Genomic DNA, 14305 nt, shown 5'->3' on the forward strand with positions numbered 1-14305 from the left:
GTGTAGATGGGTGAGAGAACAAAAATATTTTTTATCCATTTTGAAGAACATACATGTACAGTATCTTAGTCGTTCCCTTTGGGTTGCTTTAGCTTTATGTTCAAACTACACTGAGTGTATAACATATTAGGAACACCTGCTCTTTCCATGACATAAACTGACCAGGTGTATCCAGCTGAAAGTTATGATCCCTTATTGATGTTACCAGCTAAATTCACTTCAATCAGTATAGATGGAGGGGAGGAGACAGGTTTAAGAAGGATTTTTAAGCCTTGAGACTATTGCGACATGGATTGTGTATGTGTGCCATTCAGAGGGTGAATGGGCAAGACAAAAGATTTAAGTGCCTTTGAATGGGGTATGGTAGTAAGTGTCAGGTGCACTGGTTTGAGTGTGTCAAGAACTGCAACACTGCTGGGTTTTTCACGCTTAACAGTTTCCCCTGTGTATCAAGAATGGTACACCACCCAAAGGACATCCAGCCAACAGCAGGCCACTGGTCAAAAACTGGTCATTGATGAAAGAGGACAAAGGAGGCTGACATGAATTGTGCAGAGCAACAGACGGGCTACAGTTAGTCAGCTGACAGACTAGTACAACATTGGTTCCCAAAGACCCATAAAAGAATGCAAAACTCATCGCACCTTGACACGAATGGGGTATGGCAGCCGACGACTTTACTGAGGTTGCAGTGGGCTAAGGAATGAAAACACTGGACACTGGAGAATTGGAAAATCATCGAAAGTCATTGGTCTGATGAATCCCAGTTCCTGCTGTTTCACGCTGATGGGAGGACTAGGGTATGGGTACATGCATCCATCATGCCACCTGTCAACATTGCAGGATGGTGGTGTGATAGTGTGGGGTGTGTTTTCATGGCACATATCGGGCCCCTTGATAAAAGTGGAGCAACATTTGAATGACACAGGATATCTGAACATCATTGCCAATCAGGTGCATCCCTTCATGGCATCAGTGTATCCATCTGCAAATATTTTTTTTTTCTGCAGGAGAATGCCCCATGCCACAAAGCTAGCATTGTATAGGAATGGATCCACGGACATGACAGTGAATTCAGCTGACTGCAGTGGCTTGCCCAGTCACCAGATCTCAATCCATTTGAGCATCTGTGGGATGAGATGGAAAAGCTATTCGAGGTAGAGATCCACTACCAGCCAACTTGACACAACTGTGGAAAGCATTTGGAGTCAACATGGGCCAGCATCGCTGTGGAACGCTTTCGACACCTTGTAGAGTCCATGCCCCAACAAATTGAGGCTGTTTTGAGGGCAAAGTGGGGTGCAACTCAATATTACAAAGGTGCTCCTAATGTTTTGTACACTCAGTTTCAGGAGTTGGAATCTCAGTTATTTTCCAATCGTTTCGTTTTGAACAGAACCATCATTTCTTTTGTTCCAATCCATTGCTTCCGTCCAGCAAAATAAAGTTCTGAACCGGTTCGAACCAAAAAAAGTAACATTTGATATCTTTCCTTTTTGTGCCTTTTTAGACCTCTGAAATCCACATTTAGCTCAACATTAAATTACTTCACCAATGTATAGTGGATCCATTCCTATACAACCCTAGCCTTGCATTGGACAGACTAGTGTAGTGTAGGCTGTGGAGTGCTGGGCATGAAGTGCTGGATAACTTGTTGTTATGACATGCGTTATCTGAATTTGGCCCACAGAATTATACCTATGGAGGAGCGACTTCTATGAAGGAACGTTGAACTTCAGACAGTTGACTTAACTAACATTGGACCAGAGCTAGCCCTTGAGCATGACTCTCAGTTCCATTACATTACACATAATGCTGCCTAGAGTTTTCGAGAGCTAGACCAGAGCTATCTAACAAGCTAGCTGGCTAACAAGCTTGTGTGTGCAGAGCAGCACCAGAAATATAATAAAAACGCTTCTTACCTTTTTGTAGTTAATAAATCCAACGTGAAACTTGATACCTATCCTTAACTAGCACTGAAAAGGCAAATCCATTGTTCTCTAATTAAACATCTCTCTCCCTAATTTCTGAAACACGCCTGTAACGCCAGTAGCTACAGTAGACTATGCATAGTTTAGAGGGAGGGAGGGACATGTACTGTAGCCTACACACACAGTGGAAAATATGTTCTGGCAGGCACTGGAATACGTTTCTGAGTGACAGTGAGGGCACCGTGTTGCATTTTTTGTCGGACTGGAAAAAAATCCTGGAATGTAAAATAACGTTATTTACCGCTTACCATGCTTTTAAAAGAATGTTCTGTTCCGGAACAGTATACAGTAGATCACTTTCGTTCTCGGTTCTGGTTCTGTTCCTCGAAAAATGTAATTATTTTCCGGATTTTGGTTCTGTTCCCTGAACCGTTTCTAACCTCTGCTCAGTGTATATAACAAGAATATAACTTTTTTGTGTGTATAACTGTCACATTCGTCAAAAGGAGTCGACCAAGGTGCAGCGTGGAATATGTTCATCTTGTGATTTATTTACTCAGAACACGATAAAAAGTAATGAACAAAGAAAATACAACCGTCACATTCTGTAGGTACACAAGCAATACAAAAATAAGATCCCACAAACACAGGTGGGAAAAAAGGCTGCCTAAGTATGGTTCCTAATCAGAGACAACGATAGACAGCTGCCTCTGGTTAGGAACCATACTCGGCCCAACACAAAGAAATACAAAACATAGAATGCCCACCCCACACCCTGACCTAACCACATAGAGAAACAAACCCTCTCTCTCAGGTCAGGGCGTGACAATAACAATGTTGTGAGAATGTTATGCATCAGCATGGGTGCATTTTGGCACAATATCACCCCCATTGACAGAGGGGGTTCCATCTATGTTCCTTCCATGTTGTGTTCCTGTGCAGTGTACGTGGAGTATTTGCTTTGGCCTCTGTATTGTGTCATCATACAGTCATCCCCCACTCCCATCATTTTTATAACCTTTATTTAACTAGGCAAGTCAGTTAAGAACAAATTCTTATTTACAATGACAGCCAATGCAGGCCAATTGTGCACTGCCCTATGGGACTCCCAATCATGTCCGGTTGTGATTCAGCCTGGAATCAAACCAGGGTCTGTAGTGATGCCTCTAGCACTGAGATGCAGTGCCTTAGACCACTGCGCCACTCAGGAGCCCTTCCTACAGCTGGAGTCCCATCACCATCTCCCCTGAGCCTTGCTTTAGCACTGATCTGAACTGCGAAAGCACGGGTCACAAATTATGATGAGATCCAGCATTCGTTGCTATACCGATCCATGCGTTTTGATGGCAGAGGTTAGCCTTATTTCTCAAGCTCCAATAATCAATGCTGGCTGGCTCTGACAACTGCTGGAGAGCTCCATGGTTGAGTGCCCTGGTCCCCCTCCAGATTGCCGGTTGATGGCTGCCTGACAGGAAGTTGATTGACTGACTAGGCGGCCCCAATAGGCCTTGGAGGAAGCAGCTGTGACTGGCAGGTCAATCAGCCTCCCCTGCCCCCCAGCATGGTTATCAATTATCAGCCTGATGTGGTGGAGAACAGGCCTCTCACTGCAGAGTTCTGACAGGTCCTGCTTTGGCTTAAACCACCGTGGCTTTCACATGAGCGTTACTTTTAATATCACCTATGGCCTGCCTCCATGATTTGAAATGTAAAGAGTTACAGATGAGAAGGTATGGATGAGTCCCTTTGTAAGAGATTACCGATGGGCCTCTTTCTTATAATTCAATCTAAACTATAGAGGCTCTTGACTTCAATTCTGCTGGTGATCGTTTTAAACCCATGCCATGTAGCGTCTCTCCATCCTAGTGTTTTGCACCAGTGATGAGACCGGGGGTTATTCCAATTGAACCACAGCTTGGTGCTCTGTTAGAATGGTGGTGGGATGACAGTCATATCAAGGCTCTGGTATTGCTGTGGGTAGGACTGTAGTGCTGACTAGTCTCTATTGTCTCCCCTCCACCCTTCCTCTCCACAGCTCATAGTAGGGATCATCCAAGCAGCGGACCTTCCAGCCATGGACATGGGCGGTACCTCGGACCCTTATGTCAAGGTCTACCTGCTACCTGACAAGAAGAAGAAGTTTGAGACCAAGGTCCACAGGAAGACCCTAAACCCCACCTTCAACGAGCAGTTCCAATTCAAGGTACTTATTCAAGGTATAAGAGTAGACTAGACAATACTTCACCCATGCAACTCTCAAACCTTGTCTTGTGCAGCAGTAGTATTAGTAGTAGTAGTCATAGTAGTAGTAGTAGTAGTAGTAGTAGTTGCTGTTGTTGTATTAGTAGTAGTATTAGTTGTTGTAGTAGTAGTAGTAGTAGAAGTAGTAAATTTTGCATTCCATAATAGCAATAATAGACATTTCTAAAGGAATAGGACAAATACACAATACACAAACCACACAGTAGTTTAAGCAGGTTGTGTTTGTTCATTCTATGACAAAGTCATTTGCATGCTGTGGGGTTCGCTCGGGTAAGGTGTGTAGACATGAAGCAGCTGGCCCCCGTAACAAGCTGCTGACAGACAGCCTCCTGGTCCCCATAGCTGGCCCAGTAACAAGCTGCTGACAGACTGCCTCCTGGTCCACACAACTGTCCCAGTAACAAACTGCTGACAGTCTACCTCCTGGTCCACACAGCTGGCCCAGTAACAAGCTGCTGACAGAGTGCCTCCTGGTCCACACAGCCTCTGTATGATCAGGATTCACACAGGCAGATGCAAACTTCCATCTCTCCGTATTCTCTCTCTCTTCCTTGTTTTGATTTGGCCTAAATTTGAGCAAAGAAATCATCCGTTTTGAAAATGTGATTGTAGCTACAGTATCTCAGCTGTGGAGGAAGAGTTGTGGTATTCACCCAGCAGTAAAAAGATAACAGGTGTTTGTCTGCAGCGATAAATATGTAGCATATGTGGGGGGCTGGGGGGATGCCGGTTGCCAGATTGGTTAAATACCAGTAGCATATTTATTTTGTAATTCAGAAAACATGGTAGATCTGTGAAGCTTTATTTATCCCACCGGCACCTACTTGTAATCACAAGTGGCTCCATTATAGAAATGAAGGAGCTAGTAGTGTTCTTTGGTCGTGGTGGTGATGGTGTCAAGGACAAACTTCGGAAGTCTTATCTCTTTTCTAGCCAATCAGGCAGTTTGTCACCATGTTGTAACAAGACCCCGTGTATAATGAGCTTTGTCTGCCTCAATTGGAGGCAATCAAGAATTCGCCCCGGATCTCTGGCAGATAAGACTGCCTGCCGCCTGTCCGTCGCAGACAGGACTGGAGAAGGAAGGAGAGGAGGAGAAGGGAGGAGGAGGCGGGTTGATTGATTTGTAATGCTTTAGAACCAGAACTTCCCCAACTCACGACAACTCCTCTATTCCTTGACAAGTAATACCAGTGCCTGGAAGTAGCTTTGATGCAGCGTGCCAATCTGGCGGCCATTTTGTAAAGCACCACTATCACCACTGTGCTACAAGAGTTGTCAACAATAGACTACTTCAATTTATCCTTAGTTTGAGATAAGTAAGTTCCACCAGAAGACACAGAGAGGTTTCAAGTTCGGACAGACTCTCTTCTAGTGATTATATGCACAACTTCAGTCCTCATGGTTCTCCCCAGGTGCCCTACGTCGAGCTGGGAGGCAAGACGCTGATGATGACGGTGTATGACTTTGACCGCTTCTCCAAGCACGATGCCATCGGAGACGTGAAGCTGCCCATGAACAAGATTGACTTTAGTCACGTGACAGAGGAGTGGCGGGATCTTGTGAGCGCCGAGAAGGAGGAGGTAAATAATATAACATATATATATATAATATATAATATAACAACAACACATCAGAAACTCCTAATATTTTCTTCCCCAAAGTTACGACAGTTGACTACCAGTATGGAGTGTTGTCACCAAGGTAACAGTTCATTTCTAGAAAATCCACGATCAGTCATGTTAAATGACACATTTTATCACACAACAATCGTATGACTATGTTAAAAACGTTTTACCTGGGATTGAAGAGTGAGCTCAGTGCCAAACAGTAGTTGGGGGTATTCCATCTCTCATAGAAAATGTCACTTAATCATCTCTCCATGCTTCTCATTCTATTAATTAAAGTGTGCAGGAGATACAATGCTCAAGGTAAATGTTACGCCGTGCAGCATTTAAGCGTGGGTTGCTAGGGGAACCGTGTTTTTAGCAGCACGCTAGGTTCATGTAAAGGTTCATTTTCACACCTGTGGTGCCAGAGAGTGGAAGGACATCTCAATCTGCAGCGTTGTTCCAGAACCAGACAACCTACACCTGATCATTTCACACAAGGTTTGAGACACTGTCTTAATGCCCTTAAAGTGGTAGTCGCTCACTTGAGTGGGCTTTCGCTGAAGGTTTTGATTTGATTTGAAATGGCCACTTTCACCATTGTGAGCACCATCTTAATCAGCGTCTCATCCCGTCAGCGGGATCAAAATCCAGCGAAAAATCATATCGCCAATTAGCATTAAAAAAAATCATTTTTTTATAGATACACCTCTTCTGAATCGACCCACGTCGTCCGATTTCAAAAAGGTTTTACAGGAAAAGCAAATCATTAGATTATGTTAGATGAGTCCATCGTAAAAAGCAGCAACATAGCCATTTTCCGACCAACCACTTGCATCACAAATAATCAAAAAAACAGCTAAATGCAGCACTAACCTTTTACAAACTTCATCAGATGACACACCTAGGACATCATGTTATACAATGCATGCATTCTTTTGTTCAATAAAGGTCATATTTATATATAAAAACAGCATTTTACATCGGCGTCTGACGTTGACTAAATAATTTCCCCTCAAATGCGTCCCGGTAAACAATGCTACAATTCCCTAAATTACTATCCGATAACGATTTTTTAAATTTATATTGTCAATCTAACATTTATAGATGAATATCTCTTGAGAACACCTGTCATACCAGATTTTAAATTAACTTTACTGGGTAATCACACTTTGCGATAAAAGGAGATGCGATACTCAGAAAATGAGCTAATATACAGAGCTCGGCGCCATCTTGGAACAATCGCATGTCACATCTCATCTTGTATAATATTGTCAATAATCGCCTACCTTTAGTTGTCTTCATCAGAAAGCATCCCAGGTCCACAACAGATGTATTTTCGGTCGAAAAAGTCCATACTTCACGTTCCATTAGCCTGCTGTTGGTAGCGCGTCCTAGGGCTCTCTCCAAGCGCAGGGCTGAAGTTCCGGATAAAATGAGATTCTCCCGCCTGTAGGTTCGTTCAAACATGTCAAACGTTGTAAAACATTAATCTTCAGGGCCTGTAACACCAAGAGAGCCAATAAGATTCGAGGGGGATGATTTCATTGCCTTTCAAACCGTTTCCAAAGGTGGGGGTAGACATGGCCGCCGGCGTCATAATGGTGATGGCCCATCCCCTGTGACCAATTTCCAATGAGTCTCATTCACTGAGTTTCGACTGTATAAGGCTCAAACCACTGTGAAAAGACTGGCGACATCTAGTGGAAGCAATAGGAAGTGCTCACTGAACCATGGTTAACGGTGTGATTTATAGGGAAAGATGAGAAGTCGAGTCCACAATTCGGAATTCCACTTCCTGTTTCAATCGGTCTCGGGGTTTTGACTGCCATTTGAGTTCTGTTATACTCACAGACACCATTCAAACAGTTTTAGAAACTTTAGAGTGTTTTCTATCCATATATAATAAGTATATGCATGCCCTAGCTTCTGAGTTTGATTAGTAGGCCGTTGAAAATGGGAACGATTTTTTTTCAAAATGCGCTGTAGCGCCCCCTATCCTAGGGTATCCTCAAGAGGTTAAACACTATATGATTATACAAATGTTGGAATGTGATCATCATGCGAAGACTTTAAGGATAATGTGACACACCAAGCAACTTCTGTGGGTGTATAAGAGACAATAGGGTCAAGAAGAAGTTCCTGTCCTCATTGAATTTGTGTAACAGTGGCTGAAAGGAATCTTTCACACATCAGCCGTGCCCCAGTGGCTGCAAATGACACCCAACGAGGTCCTAGCGGCTAGCTAAAGAGATGCTCTGAACAGCCCAACCACTAGTCTGGTCCCAGATCTGTTTGTGCTCTATAGCCAACTCCTATTTCTCCCCATGCTTCTACGTTTGGCACGACCACACTAGACTAAGGGCAAAATTGGTCCTTCAGAATAATTGCAATATCCACTCAGAAAAATGTATGGACACATTACCCATAACTATGCAAATATATGCATCCACACAGAGTGAGAGGGATGTTGAACCAGATATTTCCTCCGGGGTATCATTTAAGCAATAAGGCCTGAGGATGTGTGGTATATGGCCAATATACAACGGCTAAGGGCTGTTCTTATGCACGACGCAACGCGAATTGCCTGGACACAGCCCTTAGCCATGGTATATTGGCCATATACCACAAACCCCCAAGGTTCCTAATTGCTTAATTATAAACTGGGTGATTTGAGCCTTGAATGCTGATTGGTATACTGGTTACACACGGAATTAGAACAGTAAAAACATAAAAACAGACCTTAGCCCTGGTATATTGGCCATATACCACACCCCCTCGTGCCATATTGCTTAATTATACCATGGTATTGTTGAATACTCGTTTATGATTGGCTTGATGGGCATTCTAGAGCATGGATTATTTCCCTATAATGTACGGTATATCAGCACTGTAGAATTCAATGGCCATAGTTCATTCTTATATGTTCTATGTTTGAGCTGCTTTTGAAAGCAAAACTTGAATTGAAAACATTATTGCCATTGTTTAATTAGATTTTCATAATAGCAAGCTAGGACTAAACTAGCAAGTCTGTTTGTTTGGTTATCAAGGCAACAACTGTATCTATCTAGTAAACTTGCTATCTAGTAAACAGTGGATGTTGAACACATTTCTACCTGCAAATGAACACATTTGTAGCAGTAAAGGTGTTCAATTATAGCCATGGTATAAAATGGATAATCAACTCTGGGCTCTATCCGTTCTCTGGAAAAGAATACAAGTCCGTGGAAAGTTCCACATCGTTCATTATTTTCTACAGAATGCATAGACCCTTGTTGATTATCCCTTACATATACAGTAGGTCTGTGGTAAAGATAACATGGCGGCATTCTGTTCATATAACTTTAAAATGAAGTCAAACACTGCCAGAATAACAGATGGATTCCAGATGAATTCAAAAGGAATCCAATCTTTTTTAAGCGACGCATGATCAACATATCAGGGGGTTTCATAATTTGTTTGTTTCCACTGTGTATTCTTCTAGAAACAAAGGTTACTTACAACGGCGTCTGTTGTCGAGAAGAAAAGTGATGCGGTGACAATTGGATTTACCTGCTTTGAAATAACACACCCGTGTTGACTGAGGGAACAACGGACCATGCATTTTATTAACTACAAAATGTTAGACTCTTCCTCGTCGGTGGTGTAACAGTGTTTACATAGAGAAAACATCCTCCTCAACCTGGCGGGTCAAACATGGAGCGCTCTCGGCAGGAGAGGATCTAGCAGCTCAAAAGGCAGCGCTGGCCTTTCTCAGATATTCCTGGAATATATTAGACTGTGATGGCTTCAGACAAGCATCATTTATTTCAGTGTTTTTTTTCTCTCAGTCTCTCTGCCCACATCTCCCCGGGAGGAGTGTGTATTTATGTTGATGAAGCTGGAGCCTCAGTTATTAAAGTGAGTCTATTTAGTCCCGTCGGCTCTGGGCTGAGTGTACAGGCCAGGCACAGCTAGATACACTGACTGAGTAATGGCAACCCAGGCTGAGAATTAACCTGCCCCATATACAACTCACATCTGGCAACCGTATTATATTCTCATCACATATATTTTGTATTAGGGAATCGGTCTTGATTGTAATTTGATAAAAGACCTCTGGTATATAAAAGAAAAAGCAATGTTCAGGCCTCCTTGTCCCTTGATTTATGAGGTCTATTCATAGTGGCTGTGCCCAATCATGTGTAATTCAAGTTGGACCTGGGACACTTACTGAGCGTCAGTCTGTTCTACTTGTTAATATGCGTAATTCCAGAAATATAAATCCCATTTTGAGTCTGTTCGCTCTGTGACTACGATTGTTTATATCTATGTTGATGTGTATGACACAAGAGAACGGTTGATGACGTTCTGTCTCTCAGCAGCTGTAACCTCAACCAATAACCTCTACAACAGGGGTTCCTCCAACTGCATTCAGCAGCGGGATGTTTTTTTCTTGAGCGGATGGTCGGGGGTCCTGGAACATAATTGCAAATAATTTGTCAAATTGACCAAAAGATGCTCAAACATATATAATATTTGACTAAAACATAAGAATTTCAAACCTTGATTATATTTGGATATGGTAACATATGTATCTCTATTATGTGTGGGAATACTTGGGGACAGATTTACTCAATTAAAATCTCTTGGAGCTGAATTCCTGGTGTTTTGTTACATTATTTTATGTCCCCCCCCCAAAACAAAATTGCTCAGAACTTGGGGGGGCGGAGAAAATTCACCCAAGGGCCAAATTCGGCCCGCGGGCCACCAGTTGGGAAACCCTGTCCTAAATAGATCCAAGAAAACCCAAATGGGAAAACAGAATCCGTGTGAAAGCATTCAAGCTTTAATACAGACAAGACTACACACCCAAACCATGTGTCACGTCAGCAGACACCTTCGTCCTTATTCCTAGCTATGGTCATGACTCCTTTCTCTCTCTCCTCTCACAGCAAGAGAAGCTGGGTGATATCTGCTTCTCCCTGCGATACGTGCCCACCGCCGGCAAGCTGACCGTGGTCATCCTGGAGGCCAAGAACCTGAAGAAGATGGACGTGGGAGGCTTGTCAGGTGAGCAGAGCAGAGCTGAGGGCCACAACAAGGATGGCCAGGCAAGAGGATTGACAGCCAGGGGGCCTAAGATGGTAGTAAGGAATTTTACCTCCAGACCTGCTCTCACCTGTGTCATGTCCACTCAAGAGGAGGGGCTGTCATTTTGAAACCCTCAGTCAAAGCCACTCTCTCTCTCTCTGGTAATGAATGCTCTCAGGGTGTTACAGTATGTATTAGAAACCATTGTTTTCCCCTCTCCCCTCTCTGTGGTGTTCTAGGGGTTTTGCTGAAGGCTTGGTGAGTCATTGTGGGGCCCAGTGTTTTGTCAGGTTGGACTTTGGGAAATTGGTGTCTGTTGGAGACTTTGAGCTCTGATTGTGCCGCGCTTTCACTCCCCGCTGGCTTTCTACGCGACAGACTCATCTTTTGTCTGAGAAAATCTTCGGCAGCAATCACTTCAGTGTCTCCTATTTTCCTGCAGCTATTTCTCTCAAACAACAACAGTCCTCTACCAATCATTGCCCACCATTATATTAGCAGGATATAACAGATAGCATCTGAAGTGACTAATGTATGTCTAAACTCTACCTTCAAAATGTGGACAGCAATAGAAATTGCATTTTGTCCTCCAGAACAATGCCAATGTGATGCCAACAGAACATGTGGTTAGACCCAGGTACTCCAGGGATCAGGGGTGTGGGTGGTGGTTACTGGGCTCCACTGTGCAGACCTGCTGTTGCGTGGGAGAAAATACACATGGACAGTAATGATTGCAGTGGGCACTAATGAACACCCTGCTTTATGTTGGCAGGAGATCCCATAGGGACTAGACTGAAGTAAAGCTTTGGAAAGTCACCTGGCCATTGCGGCCATGGTTCACTAATGCACCTGTAGAGGCTCATAGACACATTTCTAATGAATTGACCAAATCTGAAAAGCGAGCCTGACGCCACGTTAACAGAATGTTCCATTTGCGATAGTGACCACGCATTCCACGCACACACAAGCACACACGCACAACACATGGCACATACTCCTGAGCATGTGCAGGTGTGTGTGTACTGCAGAGAGTAATCCATCTAGTGTTGAGCAGCTTCCCATCCATCAGTGAGCATGGGGCAGAACTCTCCCTGAGGGCCAGAGAACACCATGATGGATACCAGATACTCTCCCATGATGCTTCCCTCGGAACATCACACCATCAAACCACCAATACTGTTCTACACAGAAAGGTGGACAGGAGAAAGTGGACAGGAGAAAGTTTTCGCTGCTGCACCGCTCAGAGATAAGCAAAGAAATCTAATTTTCTAAACCTTTCCTCTGGGAAGGAGGGCTATGTGGGCGCGAGCCCCTTCTAGCAAGCAGAGCCAGCTGTGTACATTTCCTGTATGGTCCTGGTGATATGGGCCATTCAGGAGCTAGAAATAGGAGCCCACCTGAACCATTCATCACTCCACCCCACAAAGAGCCCCCGCCAGCCCCCAAATCCCCCCTTCCACAGCTGGGTCCACCCCACCCCTCCCTTCTCCCTGGGTCTCTCCTATCCATTCCTTGGAACATTTCTAATCCCCTATCCTCCTCTTCCTCCCTGTCCTTCCTCCTCACCTTAACCCTCTCCAGGCTTCAGTTACCATGCATCTAGTCCATTCTCCCTCCCTGTGCCTCACAGCCTAGCAGGCCATCAGTGCCTGACTTGCCTAACAGAACCGCTACCTCACACTAGCCCAGGACCTTCCGTCATCTGTCAGAGTAGTGTGCCTGGTAGCCATAAGGCAGAACCCATGCCCCCCCGCTTGCATTTTCCACTCGTAGTATTAGCTCTCATCTGTCGCCATTTGCATCATGGGATTGGCCACATCCTAAGCTGTCAATCAAGCTGATGAGGTAATAGAAGGGAGGCAGTTTAAACTTATTCCGAAGGAAAGTGGTTAGTAAGGTTGGCTGGGCTTGACATGCAATATGCCAAGGGTAATTGGTGCATGGTTTATCTAGTGTGTTTTAAAGGTCAAAGTGGAACCAAGTCTGGGGATTTCTGGTTGAATTATTAACGTATGGTAATAGCATGTTTTCATCTCAGTTGCCATTGGATTCAGGCTCCGAACTATGATTTCCATTTTAATAGCAAATTAGACTGTCTACACTGTTGTAGGTGGGTCTGTGTTAGTGTGTGTGTTGCGTGTGTCAGAGTGTGTCAGTCAGTGTGTGTATGGATATATCTTTCATTGTATACTCAAATGAGCATACTATATCATAAAATCTGTAAGGGGATAACATCATTTCTAGCCAAGACCCTATTGAGAATCATATTGGCACATCACTGTCTATCCAATCTATCCAACCGGTAAAGTACTAAACACTCTCACCTGGGTTTTTACTGGAATGAGAATTATAGGAGCAATTGTTCGACTTTCATGTCACCTATTGAAGTCCCAAACAGTAGGCTAGATAACAGGCATCTTGTTCCCACTCACACAGCGTATTTCGACGCTCATGTTTTTGATGTCAACCGAACAATGAACAAGGTAGTGAAGCTGAACACAATGACAGCAATTTTACCTTTTTTAAATGTTATCAGAAAATTGAATTGAAGAATAGCTTGTGCTTGGCTTGTTTTGTTCAAGTTTTGAAAGAGAGCATTGTCATTCCTTTTGAAAGGAGACAATACTCTGGTATCTCTCCCTCGCTCCGCCTCTGGGTTTGACTAACCAAATAAACAAATAGCAAACAAGCATAATTCCCATACACGCTTTAGGGAAGAAAATATTGTTTTGGACCCCTGTAGCTAACAAAATTTTGTTCCAATTTAGTTTATCTAACAAGGTATCCCAGAGTACTATATCTCAGTTAGCCCATTGTTTGAAGAGTCAACTTCTCCAGAAGTGTCTTTTTGCCAGGAGAATAGACGTCAAAGTCTGCCAGATAAATTAAATAACACGCGTGTATATAATAACAATAATTAGTGACTATCTCACGTCGTGACACAGCCAGAACTAGAGGAGGATGACAAGTAATTGATGGTCTGGGATTGGTCCTTTTCTCCACTGCTGTCCTGTTTATCGAGCCTAATTACTGCTCAGCAAACGAGACACCGCTATTTTCATTAAAATATGTATAATTATTCATAATTCTTCTGATTGCCCAAAAAATCGTAACAGCCAGAATCGCTGTATCATGCTATGCAGCAAAACTTGTTTTAAAAGAGCACCTAATCTAATCATCGTTAAAAGTTCTCAGCTGAGCCACTCCTGAATCACAGTGGAAGGTTTATTTTTTGTCAACAACCTCTTCTTATCATAACAGAACTATATCCCTGGAGGGACTCTTATAATGCAGTATATACCATACAATCCATCGTAGGCAAGATACTTGTGTCTTTCTCATAATCTTTGCTGAAAATGTACAGGTAACCTTATAGACTCAAGGTGAGTTCCTATATTTAAGTACAATATATATTGTGACAACTCTCAC

General features: G+C 43.4%; 1 protein-coding gene across 3 annotated transcripts in view; it reads left to right on the plus strand.

Annotated features, from left to right (window-relative positions):
- Positions 1-14305, plus strand: part of LOC106609413 (synaptotagmin-1) — a 232160-nt gene that overhangs the window by 200422 nt on the left and 17433 nt on the right. For all 3 annotated transcript variants that reach the window (XM_014208212.3, XM_014208215.3, XM_014208213.3), the window contains exons 7-9: positions 3967-4134; positions 5609-5776; positions 10738-10855. In XM_014208212.3, coding sequence (XP_014063687.1) covers positions 3967-4134; positions 5609-5776; positions 10738-10855 — 454 coding nt within the window. The remainder of the gene's footprint in view (positions 1-3966; positions 4135-5608; positions 5777-10737; positions 10856-14305) is intronic.

This window comes from Salmo salar, chromosome 07 (genome assembly GCF_965601325.2).
Source record: "Salmo salar chromosome 07, fSalSal1, whole genome shotgun sequence".
Classification (NCBI taxonomy): domain Eukaryota; kingdom Metazoa; phylum Chordata; class Actinopteri; order Salmoniformes; family Salmonidae; genus Salmo; species Salmo salar.